At 46.6% G+C, this 25,489-nt stretch overlaps 1 protein-coding gene across 3 annotated transcripts in view; it reads left to right on the plus strand.

The window, feature by feature from the left end:
- The first annotated feature begins 426 nt into the window (after window positions 1-426).
- Gadl1 (glutamate decarboxylase-like 1) overlaps window positions 427-25,489 on the plus strand; it is a 178,069-nt gene continuing 153,006 nt past the window's right edge. For 2 of the 3 annotated variants that reach the window (XR_015626875.1, NM_001430390.1), the window contains 1 exon segment: window positions 427-593. Coding sequence is in view for 1 of the 3 variants with exons in the window: in NM_001430390.1 (NP_001417319.1) it covers window positions 557-593 (37 nt within the window). In the remaining 2 variants the exon portion in view is untranslated. 3 annotated transcript variants of the gene reach the window in all.

Below are 25,489 nucleotides of genomic sequence, written 5' to 3' on the forward strand. Positions count from 1 at the left end.
CAGTATCGAATTTACCTTGAGACTTGTGTGTCCAGATCAGACCCTGCAAGAAGAGCTCTTGCTATACTCCCTCGGTGGAAGGCTGAGGCAGGAAGTTTGCTGAGAGATCACGGCCAGCCTGAGTTACATAGTGAGTTCTAGGGCTGAGTCAGACTGACTCAAAAGCAAACAAACAAACAAACACACAAACAAACAAACATAGGGGAGTGGGGATGGGGAGACGAAATAAAAAGAGCAGGTGGATTGTGGGAGGGTCACTAGGACCTGCCTTGTGCCCCTACCTTCCCCTGGGACTGTTGGGCTTCTTCTGCCTGTCCCAATGACACGCCCCTGGCACCTACTCCCCACCTTCCAGACAGGGCGGAGGGACGCTGGCCCTGGCTCAAACTGTGTCTTCTTAGAGAGCCCCAGGCTGCCTCAAGAGGCGGGCACTGCAGCCTGGGTGGCACAGCAGAGCAGTGGCGGGCTTGTCCTGGTCCCTAGCTGTCTCTGCCTGCACCTGTGCGATCCAGAACGCTCCACCGCCGCAGCCCCAGCAGAGAAGCCCGGAGCCACGATGAGCCACGCCTGCGACCGCCAGGATGCCAGCCAAGGTAACCAGCTCATTTCCCTGGCCTTCAGTGTCCTGCAGCTGCTAGTCGGTTAATCCAGGGGACAGCAGGCAGGCTATTTCTGCTTTTAAGCAGAACCGTTGTGTCAGAAGCCCTCACTTTTCACAGATTTTTGCATTTTTGTAGATCTTTTTCCGTTGATTCTAGAGTTAACTTTTGTAAAGTTCAGCCAACTCTGCGGGGCACTTTCGGGGGCAGGGAGATGAAATAACATGCTACCGAAGGCTTTTGCTTGGTACTTGCTCTGCTGCACTAGCTCAGAGTCAGAGTGCCAGCGCTTTCCCAGAAAGACTGACACCTCAGCCTCTGCTTTGGGACAAGGCTTGCACAGCCTCGGTGTGCCATCTCCACCGCTAGATCATTAGCCCACAGACGACCTAATGTGCTTGGGATAATAAAACTGGAGTTTTTGTTGTTTAATGATGAGCCGGTTCTTTGTAACTCGGCTGTCGTTTGTTTCTGTGTCTTTAAGGCAGTATTTACTAACTTTTTGCAGGGAAGGACTTCGGATTATTTTGCACATGTGATGAAATGCAGTAGCCAATCACCGCTGACCTACAGCGAGCGATATGAGCTTGTTTTAATTAATCATTGTCAAAGACTTCAGGCTGGACCCCTAACTTTGTGCGGGGGCCCCAAGCATTTATGTCCCCTTTGAAAGGTGGCTATTGTTCAGATACTCACTAACTGGTTAGTTGTTGACCTTTTAGAAGCCCTCCTCCGGGAATAGCTCCTCTCTCTCTCTGAGACCCTTTGGGAAGGCACTGAGCAGGGCTTAATGAGGCCTCCCCAGACTTGAAAAACTCCCCCTGGTCTTCCGTTCTTCGGGTAGTCAGGTAACCGTGCCAGGGGACCCCAAGGATCAGCCACTCTCAGAGTTGGGTATTTGTTCAGTGGCCAGGCAAGGGCTCGTGCAGGGAGAAACCTTGTTCAATTCATTCGCTGCCTCTTGCTGTTTGTTCCAAGGTGAGTGTCTAACACAGCTACCTCTCCATAGACTTTACACGGGACTTTCTCTCTGTCTTTCTCTGTTTGTCTCTGTCTCCCTCCCTCCTTCCCTCCCTCTTTCTCTGTCTCTGTCTCTGTCTCTGTTTCTGTCTCTCTCTCTGTCTCTCTGTCTCTGTATGTCTCTATTGCTCTCTCTCTCTCTCTCTCTCTCTCTCTCTCTCTCCCTGTATGTGTGTGTGTATGTGCAAGTGCATATGGATGTAAATGTGAAGGCCAGAAATCAACCTTGGGGTACTTTTTCCTCAGTAGCTGTCCTCCTTGTTGCCTGAGACAGCCTGCCTCATATTGTCTCACAGCTCTCCAAGTGAATTCAGGTGTCCAGCAAAGCCCAAGAGACTACTGTCCCCAGCTCCCAGCTCTGAGATCACAGCACATACATATATGTGTGTATGTGTGCATGTATATGTATATGTATGTATGCATATATACATATATATGGTGTTATATGTTATATTATATGTATATATATACATATATGGTGTTATATGTATAATATTTTATATGTGTGTATAACAATCTTATACATTCTGGGGAGTGAACTCAGGCCCTCGTTCTTACAGGGCAAGCATTTTGCCTATTGAGAGGTCTCTCTCCATCTCCACCTCCACTGTGGAGCTCAGCCTGGCCACAGATTCTTACGCAGCTAAGAATGACCTTGGTCTCCTTGTCCTCCATCCTTTACCTCCCAAGTCCTCAGTGCTGGGCAAACTCTCCCACCTGAGCCACCCTCATGACCTCTTTAATTTTAAATATGAATTCCTGACAGACCAGCAGGCTTATGTCTCATTCTGTCTTGATAGCCCTGAGTGCCACCATAAGCTTGTTACTGCATCTCCAGCAGGTACGGGATCTCCTGTCAGACTTCATACAGCCTCAGGTATTTATGAGACAATGGGGCAGAGTGACATTTGATAAATAAACTGCATGATGATGCTCTTGCTTTTCAACTCTCTTATTGACTCTGTGTTATAGACCTGTCCGTTACAGCAATAGGCTGTCAGGACTTCTAACGCAGATAAAGAATTCTTGTTCCTTCTTCGTGTTTTGGTAGATATTACGATCTAGCCATCTTATATCCAGGAAACATTGGGGTATTATTCATATTAAATTCCATTGTAGTTATTAACAGGGAAAGATTCTTTTTACTCAAATTACAATTCTCGCAACTGGATAATACCACCACCACCCATGTGGTACTGTGTGATTACATTTGGTTATTGTTGAAATAGGTTTACAGTGGAAATCTGATTCCCACTTTAGTGGAATGAGTATCAATGTTTTCTGCTCTGTTGAATGTCACTTGCCTGTGTTGGGATGAGACTGGTAGAAGACAGAGATGTTGCAATGAAATTGAAACTTTGATGTTTGATAACAAGACTCTCTCTCTCTCTCTCTCTCTCTCTCTCTCTCTCTCTCTGTGTCTCTATCTCTGTCTGCCTCTCTCTCTCTCACCTCTCTCTCTCTCCTTCCTTCCTTTCATCCTTCCTTCTCTTTTACCCTCTCTGCGAGAGACTTTTTCTTTCGTCCCCTTTAAAATTTATCTTGCTTTGTGTTTTAATGTTTTGCTTACATGTCTCTCTGCATTTCATGTGTGTGTGGTGCCCACAGTGGCTGGAAAGGAGGGTCAAAGTCCTTAGCTTTGGGATTTCAGACGGTTGGTTGTGATACCCCAGGTGGGTTCTAGGAATCACCCTTCTCCCCGTTTCTGGAAGAGACATTGCTCTTAACTTCTGAGCCATCTCTGCAGCTCTGATTCAGGAGTATTCGACATTTGGCTTTGCTGGACCACATTTATCTCAAAGATGCTGCGAGATACTGTTAAATCCGGTTTGAAAATTATTACCAAAAGCACTGTCAATATTTTAACTACGTTTGCAGTCAATTTTGTTTTGGGCTACATTTATAGCCATCCTAGGGTGTTTGTGTCCCGTGGGCTATTGGTTGGACCTCCCTGAATGCAACCCAACCTGGGAAAATCCAGCATGTGGCAGATGATCCTGTCCTTACCCTACCAAGCAGCTGGGAACATGTTTTCTTAGTCCATTAGTAGGCTGGTAGGAAGGAAGCTGGTACGTGTGCAAATGGTAACTCTGGGTGTCCACCCAAGGGTTCTAACTCAGCATGCACATCCTAGCTGCTAACTTCTGACTCTGCAGGGCAGTAAAGTGAGCAGTTCACCTGGAGTGGCATCCTGTGCCTGCCTCTCAAGGACCACAAGAGTTTCACCAGAGAGGACCCTGGTATATAATTCTCATTCCCTGGGAAGGGCAGCTTTGGAGTGGGAAAAATGCAAGAATGGCTGAGTCTCAGATGTGTGGGGACAGGGTAGGCAGTAGGTGCTGCCTCTTTGGGAGAACCTTCTGTTTGCAGAGCATGGTAGACGAGTGGGTTCTGAGAGGCAGGGCCTGTTCTGTAATAGTCCCATTCTCAGAGCAGGTTCACAGATGTTACTCCTCTTGACCATGACAGATGAATTCAAGCTTAGGGTGGTGCACTGAGAGCAGGCAGATCCTTAAGGACCACAGCTGTTCTCCTGGGATAACTGTAGGAATGAGGGTGGAGGGGTTGGGGAGGAGAGAAGAAGACATAAACATTTCTCTGGTCCACGGTCTTTTCAGGTTTCATATCCCCAGATATATGGCCGGAGTCCCATGAGCCACAGTGTATGTGTGTGCGCATCTGGAGGCAAGTGTGCAGAGGTCAGAGGTCAACTTTGGGTGTCATTCCTCTTTGCTGATCTTTACCTTATTTTGACACAGGCTTGGATACTGGCCTGGATGTCACCAATTGGCTAGACTGTCCAGCAAGCCTCAGGGAATTCCCCGTCTCCCCTTCCCCATGCTTGACGTTACTTTACATAGGTTCTGGGGGGGTGTCAAACTCCCATTCATAATGCAAGCACCTTATGAACTGAACCATCTCCTCAGCCAAGATTTAATTGCTTAATTGGCAAAGAGGGATAAAAATAGCCACACTTGAAGACTATTGTGAGAACCCACTAGTGAAGATTATTGTGGCAGTTCAGGACAGGCAGAGAGGGCATGACAGCCGTGGACTTTGCACATGTGGACATACCCCGTCCAGAGGCTGCAAGTGGAGTTAAGAAAGTAACTGTTGAGAGCTAGGAGAGCTAACCCACATTGCTAACTGCTCAGCCCCACTGTGCTCCTGGGCCACTCTGCCGCTGCCTGCTGCCGGTTGACATCAGTCGTTCCACACTTGGAAACTGCTGGTGAGCTTGATCGCCCGGGTTTTCAGAAGGGCTGAGAAGGTTACTTCATACACTGGAGCAGAACAGAAGAGGGAACTCTGTCAGGTGACCGCTGGGAGAGTGGTTGTCCAGAAACAACTTGATCTGTGTAACTTCAGCAGAAGGGGGTTCCTGCTACAGTTAGCTTCCAGTTCTCTACCCCTGCTCTGCGCAGCTAGCAAGTGCTGGGTCACCCACGCCATACATAGTCCTCTTCGCAGTGTTTGTAACTGCCTCTCCCCCGATTTCTTCGCCTCGGGTTCTCCTGAGGTTCAAGGATGGGGACCACTCACACCTAACCAAAGCACATGCAGAGGGCACTTGCTTGGTGAAATGAGTGAGTAAGACAGCGATGGAGTCTGGGGAGGAAGCCCTGATGGTCCAGTGTTTTCCCAGCACACTTGGCGCTCTGGTCCTGATTCCTAGCATCACATAAACCGTAACTGTGTTTCTAGCTGTAGGGAGGAGGACCAAGGTAATCCTAAGCTATCATGAGTTTAAGGCCAGCCTGAGTTATGTGTGACCCTGTCTCATGGGAAACAGGAGGCAACAGTAGATGGCTTTGGGTAATACCGCGTAGTTCCTGAGGAATTCTGCCCTACTTGTCACTGCATTTAAAATTTGAACACACATTTCCCCTTTTTCTCCTTGGAGTTATCCCCAATGGGAGAAATGTATAAGTCTTCTCACATGACACTATAGTCATGGTTTTAAAAACCCGAGTTCACATACAGTTGTGTGGCTTAACTATGCTGGAGTATAAGATATTGTTTAAATGCGTTCTGATTTGTGGTGGTGGTTATATCTCATGCAAGGGCTTGGTCAGATCAGTAACAAAGTATTAACCAGGTTCAATCGTCTGGTGGCTATCCTTCAAGTTCTCTTGTCTTTCGGAGCCCAAGGGGCTGGCTTGGCTCTTGAAGGAAGCAGCCCCGTGCTTTAAAAACACACTTTGAAGGGTGTGAGTCACAGCACTAGCCACTGAGCTCTTGGGTGCTCCTCTCAGCTGACTTTGCTGAACTTGACCCCTTAATTATTTTTGAGCATTTCATGTCTGACTTCCCAGTGAGCCCAAATAGCACAGCAGCCTGGAGTGGTGGCTCCAGCCCATAATCCCAGTGCTTAGGAGGTAGAAGGGAGAGAATCCAGGATTCAAGGTCGTCTTCAGCTATATAAGGAGTTCAAGGCCAAGTTGGGCTAAATAAGGCCCTGCGTCAAACACACACACACACACACACACACATGCACACACACACACACATAGACACACACATACATACACACACACCCATACACACACAAACACATACACATTGACACACAAACACATACATACATACATACATACACACACAAACACAGACACACACACACATACACACACACATATATACACAGACACATACATACACACACAAACACACATAGACACACACAAACACATACACATGGACACACACATACACACACAAACACATACACACATACATACATATACACAAACACATACACACAGACACACACAAACACATACACACACACATGCACACACACACACACATAGACACACACATACATACACACACACACATACACACACAAACACATACACATTGACACACAAACACATACATACATACATACATACACACACAAACACAGACACACACACATACACACACACACATATATACACAGACACATACATACACACACAAACACACATAGACACACACAAACACATACACATGGACACACACATACACACACAAACACATACACACATACATACATATACACAAACACATACACACAGACACACACAAACACATACACACAGACACACACACATGCACACACACACACACACACTTAGAGAGTATCTGCTTTTTAAAACTGATAAGTAATTAAAAAGAAACTGAAGTTGGAAGCACCAGTCAAAGCTGGCAATAAGAACATTAATTTCCCGGCCTGTTGTCACCCTGACCGGCCTGCTCTGCCAGCATCACAGTTAAGGGGGCCTTTGTCCTCCCACTGCCTGAAACATTCCCTCCTCGGTGATGTGGACATTTCATGACAGTTCAGGAATGCTTGGTCTGTAACCATTTCCTGTCTTTTTGGGGCCCAAGCCTGAGTGTTTTAAAGCTACCGAAGCTGAGAACCTTCAGTTCTCCTTGGCAAAGCAGCCCGACAGTGCTTCAGGGTGCTGGCTTACAGCAGAGTCTGGCCTCAGCGCTCTGAGAAAGGTTAAGGGACAGACACCTAGCCGTGGCTGGTGCTCTACACATGCTCGCCCTCTTTAACTGTTCTTGCTGACTGTCACTATGAGATGCTTATCACGGGCGCTCTGACGGGCCATAGCAATCCTAGCTTTTATGGTAACCAGTGCCTGACTTACGCTGCCTGCTGAGAGCTCTGGATGTTGACCTTGTTCTTCAAAAACCTCACTCTCTTCCCCTTATTCCCTTGAAGCAACGTTTCTCATTGAATCTCAAACTAGGCTCACGGCCCCATTGACCCTGTCTATCCATTTCATCACCCTATCCCCAGGACCTGGTTACAAGTGCATAACCATGCCCAGCTTTTTACATGGGTGCTGAAGATTTGAATTCCAGTCTTTATGCTTGCACAGTGAGCATTCTTACCCACTGAACCATTTCTCCAGCTTCCCTCCCTCTCCTCCATGTAGCGTAGCCCTGGCAAGCCTCCTGAAAGATGGTAAGAAGGTGGCTCCATGTCAGGCAGGAAGTCTGCAGTGGAATACATTACCTCCTGCTGGCTCTCTGAGCAGCTTCATCAGAGGGGTTCAGCATTCTCCCCCCTTCTCCCTTCCCCCTCTACTCCCCTCCCCCTTCCCCTTCCCTCTCCCTCACTTCCTCTCCCCCTCCCCTCCCTCTTCACTCCTCTCTCTGAGAATCCCTTCTTAGACATGGCTATCCTAACTCCCAATGTTTTCCAGGCTCTGCCCCACTTTCTGTCATAGAAATTTAACTCCTGTACCCTCTGTTACTCCTCATGGGAGATTCCCTGTCCGGCTTCTTCAGACCCCTGGATGCTGGGATTCACAATTAGAAAGCATCACCTCCCCTTTCTGTGTAGATGAATCTGTCCACTGTACAGATTCCTCTGCACATGGCTTGCCTCCTGCCTCAGGTACACTCCGAAAACTTATCCTGAAGTTCTGGAAACTGGCACAAAAATCTCCCTCTCTGTCGGACTTATTAGACAATCAACCGTCTTATTAAATGGCTCGTGTTCAGCTCCTCATTTTTCCCCATTAATTTCATTAAGCTTTAGAACAAGATAGTTAAGATGCACACTTTCGTTTGCTGATTAATTTAAATAGTACTAATGGGATGTATTATGGGGGTGATTTTGCAGAGTTCTGATATTTGCAGCTTTTGCAGCTCTTGTTCAAAAGTTCTCAAATATTTCTCGCAGTTTGTTTTTTAACTTTTTCATTAAAATTTAAAGCAATTATCTCCCCCTCACTCCATAGTAATAGTAAAGTGTTGGTATGCATTAAATATTTACCACTAGGGACTCAGTTGAAAAAATGCGAACGCTGAGTTATTTACATTACAGCAGATCATAAAACAGTACCTACGGTAAGAGTCCAGTCTGCTGAAAAGGAATCTCCCATTTATACAAATGCAGCTGGAACTGAAAAGGTGACACACCCAGGAACTCAGAACCAGGGCTATGGCTGGGTAGAAAGTGGATTTATCTTAGTTTCTCCCACTAATTTGTGTTTCTTGAAGTGAGTCCCTACTGCTGATGCCCAAAATTAAGAGAGGGAAAACCTGTTTGGAGGTGAAGGTTGAGGGCTCTGTTCTGTGTGGATGTTTTTCTCATTTATTTGAAGCCAGCCTCATCGGCTGTGTTCTTCTTTCCCGCCTGGTTACACCTTCTCTCACAAGCATGAATGTCATCTCTGTTGTTAAACAACAGGTTTCCATTGGATTCTGAAACACGTCCTAATTAATTCTCAGGACTCAACATTTACGGCCTTTCAGCGTTCGTTATCATAAATGAGACAGAGGGAAACAACCGGGTGAAAATTAATTAAAACCACAGAAAACAATCCAGGAAGGGGGCCTGCCATTCTGGAGAAAGATCAGCCGAGTTTCAGGCACAGGACGGAGTTGAGAAGCTGCCTTGAGTGATCAGCTCCTGGAAATCCAGTCAGTGCAAGCATTTAGCGTAAGGACAAATAGCACCTTGACCACTACCTTGCCCCTGACACAAGCACTTTTACGTATTTTTGTTTGTTTATTTATTGTGCATGCACATGTATCCACACATATGGAAAGGCATGCACATGTGTGCAATGTGGCACAGGTGAGGAGGTCAGAGAGAGACTTTTAGTCAGTTCTCTCCTTCAACCATGTGAACCCTGGGGATCAGACTCAGATCTGAGCCATCTCATTGGCCTGTGTGCACTTTTGTGCTTGTCCTTTTGCTGGGGGGAGAGCAGTAGCAGCTGTTAGGACAGTGTTGGGGTTGTGAGTGCAGCAGGAGGTGAGACCCTTGACTGAAGTTTACCAGTACAGTGGGAGTCTGGCTATAAGGAGGGACTATGCTCCTTACCTCATGGACGTGGTGAGTGGCTGAGGAGACCAAGTGGAGACCAATGGAGACCAGTCCTTACCACACAGTGTGGCTCTGGGGAGCTCCAAGGCTGTAGATTGGAAGAATGCCAGCAGGTGGTTCCATGGTTTACAGCAGTCTGCCTGCCTTTGGAACTCTCGGAGGTGGCTCTTGGAGCAGCCATGTCTAGGTCTTCAGGGCTCACTATAAGGCTCTTCTCTGACATCCCCAGGTCGCGCCCCCCCCCAACTCTTCACTCTCTTTTCCATCTCAGACAAGCGCTTCCTCCTCCCCTGCTCACTTTGCAAATGTTTATTGAATCAGAGGAGTAAATAAATAAAGCCTCTCTTTGGGAGGCAGGTTTTAAACATGGCTTCTCTTGACTAAACCCTCCCAAGCGAAGAGCAAATTCAGTGAAGAATGAGGTTGGAAGAGCTTTGAGTTCTGTGATTCTTTTTTTTTTTTTTCTTTTTTTCGGAGCTGGGGACCGAACTCAGGGCCTTGCACTTACTAGGCAAGCGCTCTACCACTGAGCTAAATCCCCAACCCCGAGTTCTGATTCTTAACAGAGAAAATGGCTGATGTGGAGGACACACACACACACACACACACACACACACACACACACAATATTTTTAAGACACCTCTCCAGTTGCTGCTGGGAAGGGCTTTACCTCTGGTGACCTGAAGAAATCCAGGCTAGTCCCTCCTCTGATGCTACCCTCCCCGATTTTCAGGTCACACCCCATGCAGCTACAACTGCTCATTTCCCTGGGAAAGGCATCGCAGAGGCCTCTCACAGGGGTTCAGCACGATGCTGTCTTGAGCAAGATCACACCACTTGGCACGCTCCTTGACCCTGTTGTTTCTCAAATAGGGATCACCGTCTCTTGTTTCGGTGGTTCAGCCCACAGAAGACTGGGCTGTGCTCTTGGTGTCAGCTTGTTTCTCACAAGTCCACCACAGCAAGAATCCCCATGTTCATGTGCGTCTGCTACGCCCACATTGCCCTCCCAATTCTGACCTTCTCCACTCTTTTGTACATCTTTTCTGTATATTTGATTTTATTTTTATCAGATAAGAGGCTCCCATAGAAGGCACAATTAAAATGGAGCAATACTTTATGTAAATGTCGAGCTCTTGCTCGTGATTTGAAGTAACTGATAAAATTTTATGACCAGGTTGGAGGGAAATGCCAGCCTTCTGCTTGTAAAACAGACTGGGCATGCACTTTGTCTCTCACAGAGGGAGGATGGTGCCAGTATTTTGCCTCTTGCAGTCTTTCTACTTTTAAGGAGTGTGTGTGTGTGTGTGTGTGTGTGTGTGTGTGTGTGTGTGTACAGGGGTGGAGGTGTCTGGATGTGTCTGTGGGGGAAGGGTACACATGTGTAAAAGTATCTTTTATTTACCAGATGTAATTGTTGTCTTGGAGGCTGACTGGTGAATACAATCCCCAGTCTTCTAGTTCTTTCTGAACTCTGGCTGGCTGGTTCAACTCAGCTCTTCTGGCCCAAACTCTTCTCAAGCTGACTGATTCAACCTGTCATTTCTCTGCTTCTGACTGAATTGCTCTAACTAACTCTGGCAGTCTGTTCTAATCTTCTGTCTCCTTCTCATCCTCTGGTTTGTTCTGTCTTCACTGCAATTCTGACTCCATAAAACTGTCTCTGACTCATTCTGTCAAATCTTCTTGCTACTCAGACATTATGTTCAAACATGTTTGCTTCCTTTTAAAAACAAGCCTTACTTCCATTTTTTTTAGAATTAAAGATGTGTCCTAAGGGCATGTCCGCAGTCTAGCTGGATCACATAGACCTAGAAGGTTTTGGATGTGATCCCTTGCCAGAGCAATCATGTTGGTGGATTAAAATTCCTCTACATGTATGTGTCTGTGTGTGGGTGTGTGCACACCAGTACAGGTGTCTATGTGTATCTGTTGTGTTTGTGTGTGGGTGTGTGCACACCAGTACAGGTGTCTATGTGTATCTGTTCTGTTTGTGTGTGGGTGTGTGCACACCAGTGCAGGTGTCCATGTGTGTCTGTGTGTGGGTGTGTGCACACCAGTACAGGTGTCCATGGGTGTTTGATGTGTTTGTGTGTGAGTGTGTGCACACCAGAGCAGGTGTCCATGGGTGTCTGATGTGTTTGTGTGTGGGTCTGTGCACACCAGTGCAGGTGTCCATGGGTATCTGATGTGCTTGTGTGTGGGTGTGTGTATACCAGGGCAGTTATCCATGTGGGTCTATGTATATATGGATACAAGTACTCATGTGTGTCTGTGTGTGGGTGTGTGCACACTGGTGCAGATGTCCAATCCTCTGGAGCTAGCAGGCAGTTGTGAGCAGCCTTATGAGGGTGATAGGAACCTAACTTGTGTCTTCCAGTGCTCTTAACCCCTGCACCCTCTCTCTAGTCCCTCCTTTGCCCATCAGCAGTACCACTGAGAGGATCACTAACATAGCTGGAAACTGGGTGACTCACTCAGATGCATGCCTCTTTCACACCGTGAGTGTGAAGGCCCCACTGAGACCCAGGTTACAGCCATGAAGTCAGCTTACTTGAGACTCTAATTCAGTTCCTCATTAATTTGCAGAGTGGTTAGACCCTTTCTGCAGTCCAGTTTGAAAGCAAAGCCACACACAGGACACTTTGAGAATTACCACATGCTTCTTCTGTGTCACCTCTGTGGCTCTCTGTGGTGCAGCTCACCTCACTGCCTCAGGGAGATCATGATCTTTGTAGGTAGAAAACCAAGGGAGAGGAGAGAACTGTTTAGAATCGGGGCAGTCAAAACAGGCCTTTCAGCAGGATGACGGCTTCATAAGGCAGGTGGTTGCCTTGAGACAGAGCTTTCTAAACAATTCTATTTTCCCTTCACCATAACACGTCAGGCCTAAAGGGCAAAATCATGGTTGTCTCAGAGTGCAAAGAGAGTCTAGTGTGTGCTGAAAGGTTATCTGTGAGGCCAAGGGCAAGAGAGGGGAAATGTCGATAAGTCAGCAAAACATCTCTACTTGTGGAATAAAGGGGGGGGGTGGGCTGTCACACATTCTCCATTCCATATCCTATCACCTGAGATCCAGTCAAGCATTTGGTTTCTCTGGTGTCCTGTAAACACACAGAAGGCAATTGTGAGGGCTCATCTTCACTGTCAAACTGGTGACATTTAGAATCACCGTGGAAATCTGCCTCTGGGTGTGTTTGTGTGGGAGTGTCTAGATTGGGTTATGTGAGGTGGGAAGGCCCACCTTGAAAGTAGATGGCATCGCCCCCTGGGTTGGAGTTCTGGACTGTAAAAGAAGGAGAAAGAGCTGAGCGTTGGCATTCAATCCTTCTTGCTTCCTGCCTCGATGCAATGTGACCAGCTGCCTCACACTGATGCCATGCCTTCTCTATCATGATGGACTGTGCCTCAAACTGTGTGCCCCAATACAGCCTTCCTCCCTCTCTCCCTCTCTCCCTCTCTCCGTCCTTCCCTCTCTCCCTCTCTCCCTCTCTCCCTCCCTCCCTTTCTTCTTTTTCCCTCCCCCTCTTCCTCCCTCTTTCTCTCCCTTCCTCTCTCTCTCCCTTCCTTCCTTCTTCCCTCCATCCTTCCCTTCCTTGCTACCTCTCTCCCTCCCTCCATTCCTTAAACTGCCATGGTTATCTGTTTTGTCACAGCAATAAGAAAAGTAATTAATACAGAGATGCAGACCATTTCCTCATGGAGGAGGTCACCTGATAGCCCTGTCAGTGGTGATGTTCTCTGAAGATGGATGGGGAGGGAGGGCTACCTTGAGGTCCTCAAGGTGACTCGGATAAGTCATTGATCATGTGATCTTCCAAAGTCCTTCTCTGAGGAGACTGAAGGCAGAGATGAATGGTAGCCTGCTCTACTGGGGAGTCAAGCATTGTCACATAAGACCACCAAGGTTCTTAAAGATCAGGCCAGTGGACCTACTTCAGCAGAAGAAACAGGGTAAATGGTCATTAGATAGAAACCTGAGATTCCTGCTACTTAACCCCTCCTTTACTTCTCTCTCAGTCTATGCAATTTTGTTCAAGCTACATATGGTCTCATGATCTCAAGAGGTGACAGAGTGACACAGCTATTTGGGGCTCATCCATGCTCCTGTAAGTGACCCCTCATCCATGTTCCTATAAGCAAGCCCTCACTCTTATCTCACCTATAATTTAAGCCTAATGTGTCTACTGAGTCAAAAAGCTAGACTTGAGAGGAATCATGATGCTGGTTGGTTATTGATGTTTGCCTGGGTGTCTCAGGAAAGGTGAGACCAACACAGCTCATCTTTCAAGGAGTTGTCTTCATCAGATCTCCAACTAAGATGGGAGCAGCTGTTATGTTCACAGGGCTCATAAAGTCGAAAGCTGTAGAAAGCCACCCCTGCTTACCCTTCCAGCCTCTGTACACTCTGGCACTTCTGACCATGCAACTACCACAGAATTACCTAGGACTGAGAGGGAGTGGCCGGGATTTTGTCTGAGGTCCTAATGACCCTCCATGCCCTGCCTTCTTTGAGGGAAGGTCAACAGACTCAACTTTGTTGAAAGTCTCTTCTTGGTGGTTACAGTTGTTCTGATCAAGATGACAAGGAACACAAGGCTTGGGTGACAGTGTTCCTTGAAGCCATGAGTGATGACTCACACCTATAACCCCAGAGCTCAGGAGACTGGGCAGAAAGAAAGCCCTGAGTATGAAGCCAGCATGGTCTACATAGCAAGACTTCATCTCAAAACCCATCAAAACCCTAAAAGGCTATCATTTTGTTATACAACTAAACTTTTACTTGGGCTTTACCCATAAGATCATCATTTGGATGATGGTATAGTCATTTGAATAATGTAGAGGACATGTTTAGTTGAGAGTATCATTCACCCAGAGAAACGCAAGTACACGAACCACTCTCATCCCAGAAAGAGTTTCCTATGCATATTGTTAGGGCACATGAGTAAACAAACAAAAAGCACACCCTGTAAGATTCGGGTAAAATCATGTGTATCTTCTTTCTTTTCCCCTTTCTTACCTGTGTGCACGCCGCGGTGCATGGGCGGAGGCCAAAGGACAAGTTATGGGAGTCAGTTCTCTGCTTCTCCTGTCTGGGTCCTTAGGGTGGAATTTATGCAGCAAACAGTTTTACCTGCCGAGTTCGCTTGCTGGCCACAAGAGTTTGTGTTTGCTTCTATCAGTATTTTAGATCTGGGGGGGAGTCAGGGGGGCAAGGCTAAGCATTTGAGCACCTACAAGCTTCTTATGCTAAAGATTGCAACCCTCTCAATCACTTGGTGCTAGAAAGCCACTGTTAGGTGTTAAAGTTCATTTTGTGGGCCAGGGATGTAACTCAGTTGATGGAGTGCTTACCTAGCATTAGACTCGACCCCAACACTCCCAGAATCCAGGCTCGGGATCCTAAGCACTTAGAAAGTAGAGGCAGAACCATCAGAGGTTCAAAGGTCAATCTTGGCTACAGCCTGAGCTACAAGAACAAAAGCAAGCAAAGAAACAAGCAGTTGACTTAACTATAGCACTAGGAAATGTTGAATTTTCCCGCTGTCTGTGAAATATAACACGAAGGACTCCTTCTGTGGTTTTTAACAAATAAGATCTTTCCAGTTCAGCACTGTGGGCGCTCTGCTGCACGATCACTTCGGATTGTGTATCGATTTACAGAATCAACTCAAACTTAGCTGGTATTTTATGCTATTTCTCTTCTTCTTTCAGATGTGACTTGAACCAAGAAAAAAAAAAAGCCATGCAGATAGCACACCCCCTTTGTGTGCATTTTCACTGTGGAATGTTCTATTACCCCATTATCCAGTTTTATTTTAGTGCCTAATTTGTACGAAGTAGTGATGGAGGAGAAAGAAAATCTATGAAAAATTGAATTTTGTAATGCTAGCCAGTGTCCCTATTTTTCAAGTTGATGGCACAACAAAAGAGAATTTCAGAAAGTAATTGTGGAGGGGAAGGTTGATGACAGCTTTGCCCAGAAGTGTTCGATACAGCAGCGCGTCAACTCAGCACTTAATTGTTCTTCTGTTGTTTTGTGGGAGAGGCCACGGGGGTTTAGTGGGAAGGGATGAGGCATAGCGATCAGTCATGGTCTGAACAGCTCCTCTGAATTTACTGTGCAAGCTGGGCGTGCTCTGAGCAGGTTACCTCACCTCTCTGCTCTTCACTCCTGGATTTGCAGAGCTGGGTACATTGCCCTGTTCCCAAGGTGCTCAAAGATTTGTCTAAAATTATGTAAGAGTGTCTATGTGGTTCATGGTGTGATAGTTTTAACTGTCAATGTGACAAGATCTAGAATCTCCTGGGAGACAGTCACGTCGGGAAATTACCTCTTTCAGGCTGGCCCGTGATACTATTGGTGGGGTATTGTCTTGACTGCCTTAATTGGTGTAAGGAAAATTCAGCTTCAAAAGTAGGCTGTGCCTTTCCCTTTGAGGGGCTTCAGACCGTGGAAGGGTAGAGAAAGCTGAGTACCAAGCACACTTGGATCTGTCCCTCTCTGCTCTCAACTGTAGAGTGACTTACATGCCTGCCTTGACTTCCCGACAATGAGGCATCCGCATCCTGAGATTGTGAGCCTAAACAAGCCCCTCCTTCACCACCTTGTGTTTCACTGAGGGATCTTTAAACAACAGGAAGGGTAGAGAAAGCTGAGTACCAAGCACACTTGGATCTGTCCCTCTCTGCTCTCAACTGTAGAGTGACTTACATGCCTGCCTTGACTTCCCGACAATGAGGCATCCGCATCCTGAGATTGTGAGCCTAAACAAGCCCCTCCTTCACCACCTTGTGTTTCACTGAGGGATCTTTAAACAACAGAAACCAAACCCAAAAAACTGACATTCAGAACACAGGAGCTCTTTGTTAGACTTGGCTTTTCCAGAGGCAGGCTGGGAAGGAAGGATTTTCAGTGTGAAGTCAGTGCATAGCAAACACCTTGGGAAGCTGGGTTTCCTTGTGAATCCAGAAGACCGAACCCTCCTGGCTAACCCAATGTTTGTGACATCAGACAGAATTTAGCCCATCTGTAGGCCAATGGCGCTGTATTGTTGCTCTCCTTTTGTCATGGTCAACCTCCTGAAAGAAACAATTTAAGGAACAAAGGACTTATTTTCCATCACCATATTTTGGGGAAGGGACAAGTTTGCTTCACTTATCAAAGAAAGTCTGGGGTTCAGGACCAACCATCTGTATAGGAGACGGGAGAGAGGCCAGGCTGCCACCTGCTGGTTTGCCTGCATCTGCCCATTTCTTCTTCTGATCTCTAAGGTGCTGAAGGGAGCCAAGATGTTGCTTTGATTTCTGATTTCTGCCAGATCATTGGAGAGCAATGGGCCAGGAAACCGCCTAGGATAGCCAAGGGAGATCACATTCAATCTTATTCAATCTGAATAAGACAGGTGACAAAGCCCTGCTAGATTTCAGAAGTGCTCTAGGCCTTTGATCATCCTGGGCCTCCTGTTCTTTCCTGTGAGTGTGCGTCCTGTGTTCTTCTGTCTTGGATCATTAATGGACCTTGCCTGTAGTAGCTAATAACTTGCATTTCTAATCTGTGGGAACTTGGGTCAAGATCAGCTGCAACTGTGCATGTAGGCTTATCTACCTGCAGACTAGATTCAGGTCACAGAATTCTTGACTTCCAGCCTGTGTGTGTCATGGGCTAGGGCTTGGGAGACACTGGCTTGTGAATAAGGGTAGTTAGGTCTAAGAACGTTGACTTGCGATGGACTGTAAATATGACTGAGCCTTTCTCCCTTCCTCACCTACATCCCACCTTGCAGTGTAACACTGCTCTATCAAGAGGTGACGTTTCTCTTCCATGACCGCCAATCTGGTTCTGCTTGTGGCTTGTTCTCACACGAGAAGAACAGAGAATCAAAGCTGTGTGACCTCTAATCTGAGGTCACAAATGGCTGGGTGACTTTTCCCTGTTCTATCTTTAATGTTGCCATCATCGATCTGTGAGGAAGTCCAGGCAACTTCCCGAATAAGGAGAAGAGGCCCTGCATTCTCAGTCACCTCTGCAGAGTGTGGCTCTGAGACAGCGCAACAGCTGCATGTGACACCAGTCATGTGCTCGGAAGACACCATTTGACCCTGCTAAACCTCCAGGAAAAACACTCTTCTTGATTTAAGCTACTACAGCTGGGGGTCATTATTTATGAAACTATAGGTAGTTACTGTTCCTTCTCTTGAGACCATTTTGAACTAAGCTTACCCAAAGTGAATTTTGTTTGTTTGTTTGTTTTTTTTGCTGTGTTGTAATGTGTGTGTGGAAGGCTTTATGCAGAGGTCATGCCACACTTCTGACACAGCTCTAAGTAAATACCAGCTACAATGATATATGATATATTCAAAATAGTTAGGATAAACCGGTTGTGACTACTCATGCCTGCCACCCCAGCACCAAGGAGACTGGGGCAGATAGTTATCCAGCTGGGGGTTTGAGACTAGCCTGAGCTAAAACAGTGAAATCTCAGAGTGAGATTTTGTGCCTAAGAGAAGGATGCTTAAGAAAAGTGGAGCAGGGGCAGACTTCAACAGACTCATTTAACCATTTAGTATCAAATAAAAAAGGGGGTGGGGCCCATTCACTAAGTGACTCCCTATTGGCACTAGACTTTCAAGATCCTAGGTTCCCAACACCTAACCAAAAAATTCATTGTGGTATTCTCTAGCTAGATTCAAACTTATGTGTGAGTAGGTCACCATCAGTGGATCACCCAGGACACAGTCTCGGTGATCTGCTATGGGATGTTTCAGGAATACTTCTCAACACCAGGGAAGCTCGGAGGAAAATGGCCGTCCCATAGAACTCCTGCATTCGCCACACAGGGGGCCAAGTGACCCCATCACTACCGATAGCTTCACCAGTGCCAGCTTGGTGACTCTCAGACATGCACATTTTTCAGCGCTTGAACTTTCTGTGGAATCAAGGCAGATCCTGGGCAAACTCCACTTCCCAAACTAGCAATTCAGCGCCAGGCTCATGACTGAATCTTGCATTCAGGACCACCTTAGCAGATTCCCCTTTGTTAAAGAGAGGTCGCATTGCCATTCTGAGCAGCTTCTCCACGAAGTTCTCAAAAGATGGACTCAAGAGTGACTCAAAAAGAGTTTCGGTGAGCTGCACCTCCCGCGTGGGAGCTTAGCTAACATGTGACTGCCCCAGCATGTGTGCCGAGGTGTGGAAGAGCTGAGAGGGAGTGTGCTCTTGTCACAGATCAAAGATGACACGCAGAAAGCCCTCAGCAGGGAGCACAGTCCGGGGTGCAGATGATGTCACATCAGAGCTAATCAACAGATCATGCAAATGAGCACCCATTTATACCATTTACTTAAATTTTCATTTAAATTGCCGGTTAAATGGAATACATTTTAAATCCTGAAGTCAACACTTCAGCAAATTGGTTTTAAAACTAGATATTAAATTGCAGCACGTTGCAATTTTATACGTACTTCCGGGATAATTGCTTACTGCTTTAAGAGTACAAAATACATGTCCAAGTAGTTTAGTACAGTTGATGAGACACAGGGAGTAATGTCTTTTTGAGTGTCTTTTGTGGGCGGGGGCAGCAGAATGCAGTCCTTTTAAGTGTATTTTATTTCGCATGTGTTTGTATGTGAATATGTTTGTGTTCAAAGCCATGCATGTACACAGCCCATGTGTGCCAGGCAGTTAGACGACAACTTTTAGGAGTCTATTGTCTCCTTTCACCTTTCACCAGCTAATTCTCCTTTTCCTCCTTCCATCCCAATGTGGGAGTGCTGGGGTTACCGATGCCCACAATTTCATCTACATGTGGTTCTGGTGCTTGGACTCAGCTCACCAGGCCTGGGCAGCAATTTACCTGGTGAACCATCCTCCCAGTCCCCAGAGTTAAGGTCCATGGTCTCGGGCTGCCTGGCCTGGTTCTGGCCTCATCACTTCCTAGCGGTGTAATCTGGTCAATCCCTTTCTTCTCTCTGGCTTCCATTTCCCTGTCTTTGAAGTGAGGGGTAGTAAGGAGTCCCCATAATGAAGATTCCATGTAAGCCATGTAGACCCTTGCTTCGTACAAGTAACCACTCAGTATTAACTGGTATTGCTATTAAATGCAGGAATATTTTGTTTGCCTTATGCATAACCACAACTATTAATGTCATGAATGAAGTTACCCATTGAACTTCATTGAAACCGATGGCTTTCGTCGAGACCAATGGATTCTGTCTGGGCTCTTCTCTAAGATTTTATACTGTTCTCACTGATGTCCAGTATATGGAATTGTGTGTGTGTGTGTGTGTGTGTGTGTGTGTGTGTGTGTGTGTGTAGGGGGGTGTTAAAAAAAGAAAGAAACCCAAACCAACCAAGCAAAACAAAGAACAAAAACAACAAAAGTAAATCAGAATAGCACAGTGGAGACGTTCTGGCGGTAACTGGGTGGCCTCCACATTTCAGAGAGCCATAAAAGTAGAGGGGAATTCTGATTTTCCCAAGCGCGCACTTGGTAGCGTAAAACTGTTTGGCTTTAACTCTCCTTAGTTGGAACTGGCCACAGAGCCCGAGTTTCTCAGGATATCAGTCATGGCTCACTAGTTCCACAGAACATTTGGCTCTTACTTGCTCAAAGCGGGAGTTGTGTGTGTGGGTGAGGAGGGGGTGGTAGACCCAGGAAAGCTCACAGACCTGGACAGATGTAAATAATGTTGTCATAAAAGCTAGAGGAGCCAAGGGGATCCTGGCTGTTAGGACTCAGAGGTCCCACAGGAAGGAGCCTTGATTTAGCCATGCAGCCAAGGCTATGGCCTAGGGAAGGGTGCTGCCGGCCGGAACGCTAGAGCGGACAGAAGTTCCAGGTTGCAAAGATGGCGGACCTGATGACCTGAGTTGGATCCTATGAGCCCATGTAAAGGTGGAAGGAAATACTCAACTTCACAAAGGCATCTGTGGTCTCCACATACACACTGTGGTCTGCACACCATGGTCATATATGCCCATCCTCCAATAACAAACAGATAGACAGATAATTGTTTTTAATGCCATTAAAGGAATTGTGGTGGTTTGAATAAGAATGGCTTCCAGAAGACCTTGTATATTTGAATTCCTGATAGACTTGTTCAGGAACGATTATGAGGTGTGGCCTTGTTGGAGGAGGTGCATCACTGAGGGTGGGCTTTACAGTTTCAAAAGCCCAAGCTGTCTGTCTCTGTCTCTGTCTCTGTCTGTCTCTGTCTCTCTGTCTCTGTCTCTGTCTCTGTCTCTGTCTCTCTCTCTCTCTCTCTCTCTCTCTCTCTCTCTCTCCTTGTGATATGGATCAAGATGTGAACTCTCAGGTCACACACCAAGCCTGCCAGCCTGGGCCATGCTCCATAGCCCCGTAAACGGACTCTAGCCCTCTGAAAGTGTAATTTCCAAATAAATTCTTTCTTCCATAAACTACCTTGTTCTTGGTGTCTTATCACAGTGATATGAAAAGTAAGACAGAAACCAAAATGAAACTTTGTCCTGGCTAGTCCTATGTCAACTTGACACAAGCTAGAGTTATTTGAGAGGATGAAACCTCACTTGAGAAAATTCCTCCATAAGATCCAGCTGTAAGGCCTTTCCTTAATTAGTGCTTGACGAGGGAGGGGCCAGCCCATTGTGGGTGGGGCCATCCCTGGGCAGGTGGTCCAGGCTAAGCAAGCCATGATGACCAAGCCAGGAAGCAGTACCCTTCCGTGGCCTCAGGATCAGCGCCTTCCTCCAGGTTCAGCTTCAGTTCCTGCCCTCACTGCTGTTGGTGATGAATTGTTATATGGAATGCTGAGTGAAATGAACCCATTCCTCCCCAAGTTGCTTCTGGTCATGGTGTTCAATCGAAGCAACTGTAACTAAAACAGCACTCATTCCGTTCAGTCTTAAAAATCTCAGAGAGTGATAGGGGTTTCACGAAGAGAAGAGAATCTAGAGCCCTAGAAATACAGGTGCACAGGAAGGAAGGTGGGGTACTAGAGCATTCGAAAAGGAAAGTCCCAGAAAGCTCAGCACTCCTGGGGAGACAGAACATATTAGAGGACAGACATATTAGAGGAAAGCCAGAATGAGAATTCCAGAAACGTCCCATCATGCCCTGCTGCTGCTGCTGAGCCAAGTTAGAGCATGGGATGCATGGTACAGGTCTCCAGCCTGATGGACAAAGAGGAGGTGGATATCATTGGATGTGAAGTCTAGTCTTCTTGTGAAGCTCACTGTGAAGATGCTCTCTAGAGCTGAGGGGCTCTTCACCAGAGGAATTCATGAGGTTTAGGTGGCACAGGAAGGGGGCGGTTTAGGAAGCTTCCTTTCACATGACAAGCTGAGAAAGGCAGTAGTGATTGTGGGTTGACGAGTAAAGCATCCTTAAGCCGTATCAATTACTGTCTCTCCTGAGAAGACCAGAAGGTCACCTAAATGGTGGCCTGATGCTCCAAGACCCATGAGAAGCAAACCGTAAGTAAGCAGGCTTACAATGTAGCTCTCACTTGAGAGACTGCTTGCCTAGCATAGGTGCGTGAAGCCCTGGGTTCAACCCATAGCATTGAAGGACCTGGAAGTCATGGTCCATCCCTGTAATCTCAGCACTCCAGACACAAAAGCAGAGGATCAGAAGTTCAAAATTATCCTTGACTATATAATAGAAAGTTTGGAAGAAGCCTTAGCTGCCTGGGGCCTCTGTAAAAATCAGAGAGAGGGAGGAAGAGAGAGACAGAGAGAGAGACAGAGAGAGAGAGACAGAAAGACAGAGACAGAGAGAGAGAGAGAGAGAGAGAGAGAGAGAGAGAGAGAGAGAGAGAGAAAGGAAGATGGGGTATGGTGGACAGCATGTGTCCTTGACCACTCACAAGGGACTGTTAACTATTTTCAGGACTCACTTCTATAGAGTTTGCCCTCTCGAAGCTGGACCAGAGTGGTCAGACCTAGCAGAGTCTTTGAAGAAAATGGCTTGATATTTGAGTATTAGTGGAGTCTGAGTCATATACCCGGCATCCCAGATGGAACTCACAGTGGGGTTCCATCAAGTGAAACAGTGGGTGGTGGGGAGAGCGTGTCACCACCCGGAGATATTTTACAGTGGCCAGTCCTCTGTTGTGTAGGAGAGAAGCTCATGTACAAGTCTCTGTTCTGACTTGCTCTGTCAGCATTTCACCCCAAGTTCCCCATCAGATCTCAGGAGAAGTGGAGGCTGGAGAAGCAGTCCTGTCGGTGACCAGCTGTAGGGCTCATTCCGCTGACACGATGGCAGCACACATGAGCACAGGATGTCGGCCGCTCTGCTGTTCGTGTTCCTCTACTCCATGGCTGGAATCGGGGCTATTTCAGCTCCTTCCATCCAGACCTCGATCCCTTTATCTGAACTCTGCACTGTACCCACCTCTTCTTTCTTCAGGACTCCTCTGAAGCTGCCAGACATTCTGTGTGGCTTCCTGCTTGCTTTCACAACACCAGGCAGCCTCTCTGCTCTGACTCCAGGCTGCCCGGACAAATCCCAGTTTGTTTCTACCTGATGCTTGCTTGTCTTTACCCTAGGGCAGTATGTTGGTTGTTTCTGTTTCTTCTCTTTCTTCAGCCTTTCATGTCTGGGGCCTTCTTCTCTTTTGCATCCAAATTCAGACAACTTGAGTATCTTTTCCTAACTGTATCTGAAATACCTCCTCATCCTTGTTTTGACAAGTCAAGGGCTTTCCTCTAAAGCATCTCTGAGAGCCAGTGATGGTCTTAATTACTCTGCTGTTGGCTCTTGTCTCATTCATATCACAGTTACCGCCGCTGAATGTAAATTTGTCAGGTGTGTGTGTGTGTGTGTGTGTGTGTGTGTGTATAAAATTTCTGAGGTACCATTCACCCTGTGTTTTTGAGATCTGGTCTTTCACTGACCTAGAGTTCCCCTAGGTTAGGTGAGGTTAGGGAGACTGACCAGGTAATTGTGGAGATCCACGTGTCTCCACCCACTCCCCATCCCCAACCTCATTGCTGGGATAACAAGCATGCCTAAGGCTTTTTCATTATGTGAGTTCTGGGGATTGAACTCAGGTCTTCAGTTTACCAGCTGAGTCATCTCCACTGCCCTCTTCTCTCTTCTTGTTCATTGCACTGCTTTGACTATCACACACACACACACACACACACACACACACACACACACACACACACACACATGCTGATGAGTCCAAAAAAGAAAAAGAAGAAAGAGAGAAACAAAGTAAGAAAGGGAAGTGAAGGCATAGGTTGCTGGGGCAGTATGCCTCCCTGACCATTATCCAAGGACAACTGGCTGTCTTCGAGGATGATCCAGGTATTGCCCTCCTGAAGTTGAATGGTTGCAATGTACCTGGCTTGTCCATTGAGGAGGTGACCAGATATCTGAATAACTTTGAAGGCCACCTCACCTAGAACCTGCTGCTTCTCATGGTCAAACACAGCACCCTTTTTCTAGATTGACTTATCTCCATGGCCACATGTTAGCTTTTTTGCATGAATTTTCAAGTTTTTATAAACATGCCTTTGCCAGACTCTCAGCTCACCACCAGTGTGTCTCACTGGTAGGAACCCAAGTTTCCTACACTGCCTGTCCCAAGATCCTACACATCATAGACGGTCAAGGAAGGCTTTATAGCTACTGTATTAGAGACACATTTCAAAAGTATCCATCCCCCATGGATTTCAGCTAAGGAAAATGTAACCATCCCTCCATCAATTAATTATTAATTAATTGTCGGTTAATAATTAACATTGTAATTAACGAATCAATACAATTTGACTCAAGCTGGTTTGTTCTTCTCTTCTCCCCTTCTCTTGCACCTAGGTGCCCACTCCTAGCTGATTAAAGTTGGATGCATAGCTTTGTCGTTTATGATTCTATTTTACATTTATAGTCATACTGTAAAATCGTTCTCTGTCCACGCCAGCTTGCTTGTGCTCTCTCTCTGTCTCTCTGTCTCTCTGTCTCTCTGTCTCTCTGTCTCTCTCGCTCTCTCGCTCTCTTGCTCTGTGGCATCTGACAGGGTCCCACAAGGCTCAGAGTTACCGAGATAGCAGCCTAGCTGGGCTGTGGGCTTTTCCTATAGGTTGCCCACAGCCGTCCTCTCATTTACAGCAGGAACGGTGGAAGCAGGTGGGGAATTTAGAAGCTGTGCAAACAGTATCAAGCATTGGATAGTGGAAAGTTCTGGTAAGCTGAGGCTCCTGCTAGAAAACATTCTAGAAACATTCTAGAAGTGTGTGTTCAGTGGTTTTTGTTTTTCTAAAATCTCAAGTTTCCTTTGCCTTGCTCCCTAAATATTCTCCTTCGGTGCTTGGCAGTGCCGAGAGGCATGCTTGACTTGCTTCTATGTCCCTAAGCACTAGGCTGAGTTCTTGGTACATGGTAGGCTCTCCTTAATTTGTTAATTATGTTACCTCAGTCCTTACCTCGGTCCTCAGCCTTCCCTGGATGGACTCACTGTGCTACGGAGAACCTGGCTTTCTGGCTCTTGGTCTCCAGTATCTTTGCATGAGTTTTCTGGAGAGTTCATTAGTCCTGAACCTGGGACTTGAGTTCATGCCTCAACCATTGTTCCTCTGTCTTTCTGATCTTTGAAGGTCGTCTTTTGCTAATTTGCTCTTAAAAAGTAAAGAGTCTTAGATGGGAGACTTTTCTTATTGGCAGCTTCTACACACACACACACACACACACACACACACACACACACACACACACACAGAGAGAGCAAGCAAACAGTATAGCTCTTGGTTGTCAATTATAACCTCCACCTGAGCCAATGGTGAAACGCATGTCAGAGACAGAGACACAGAGACAGAGACAGAGAGAGCCGAAATTTTTTCCTGGTAGCATTTACCATTTACTGAGCTCTTTCTTTACTGTGCTCCCAGCTCTCCCTCAACATCTTGCTCACAACCCTCCTGCCCACTTCAGATACTCAAGGCACTGGAGTAGCTGCCTCTCCTGTTTACCAGTAAGAGACAGAAATCACCTAGAGTTTAGGAGTGCCCATGGCTAGGGTCTACCCACTTTCAAAGCT

This window comes from Rattus norvegicus, chromosome 8 (assembly GCF_021556685.1).
Source record: "Rattus norvegicus strain SHRSP/BbbUtx chromosome 8, alternate assembly SHRSP_T2T, whole genome shotgun sequence".
NCBI lineage: Eukaryota > Metazoa > Chordata > Mammalia > Rodentia > Muridae > Rattus > Rattus norvegicus.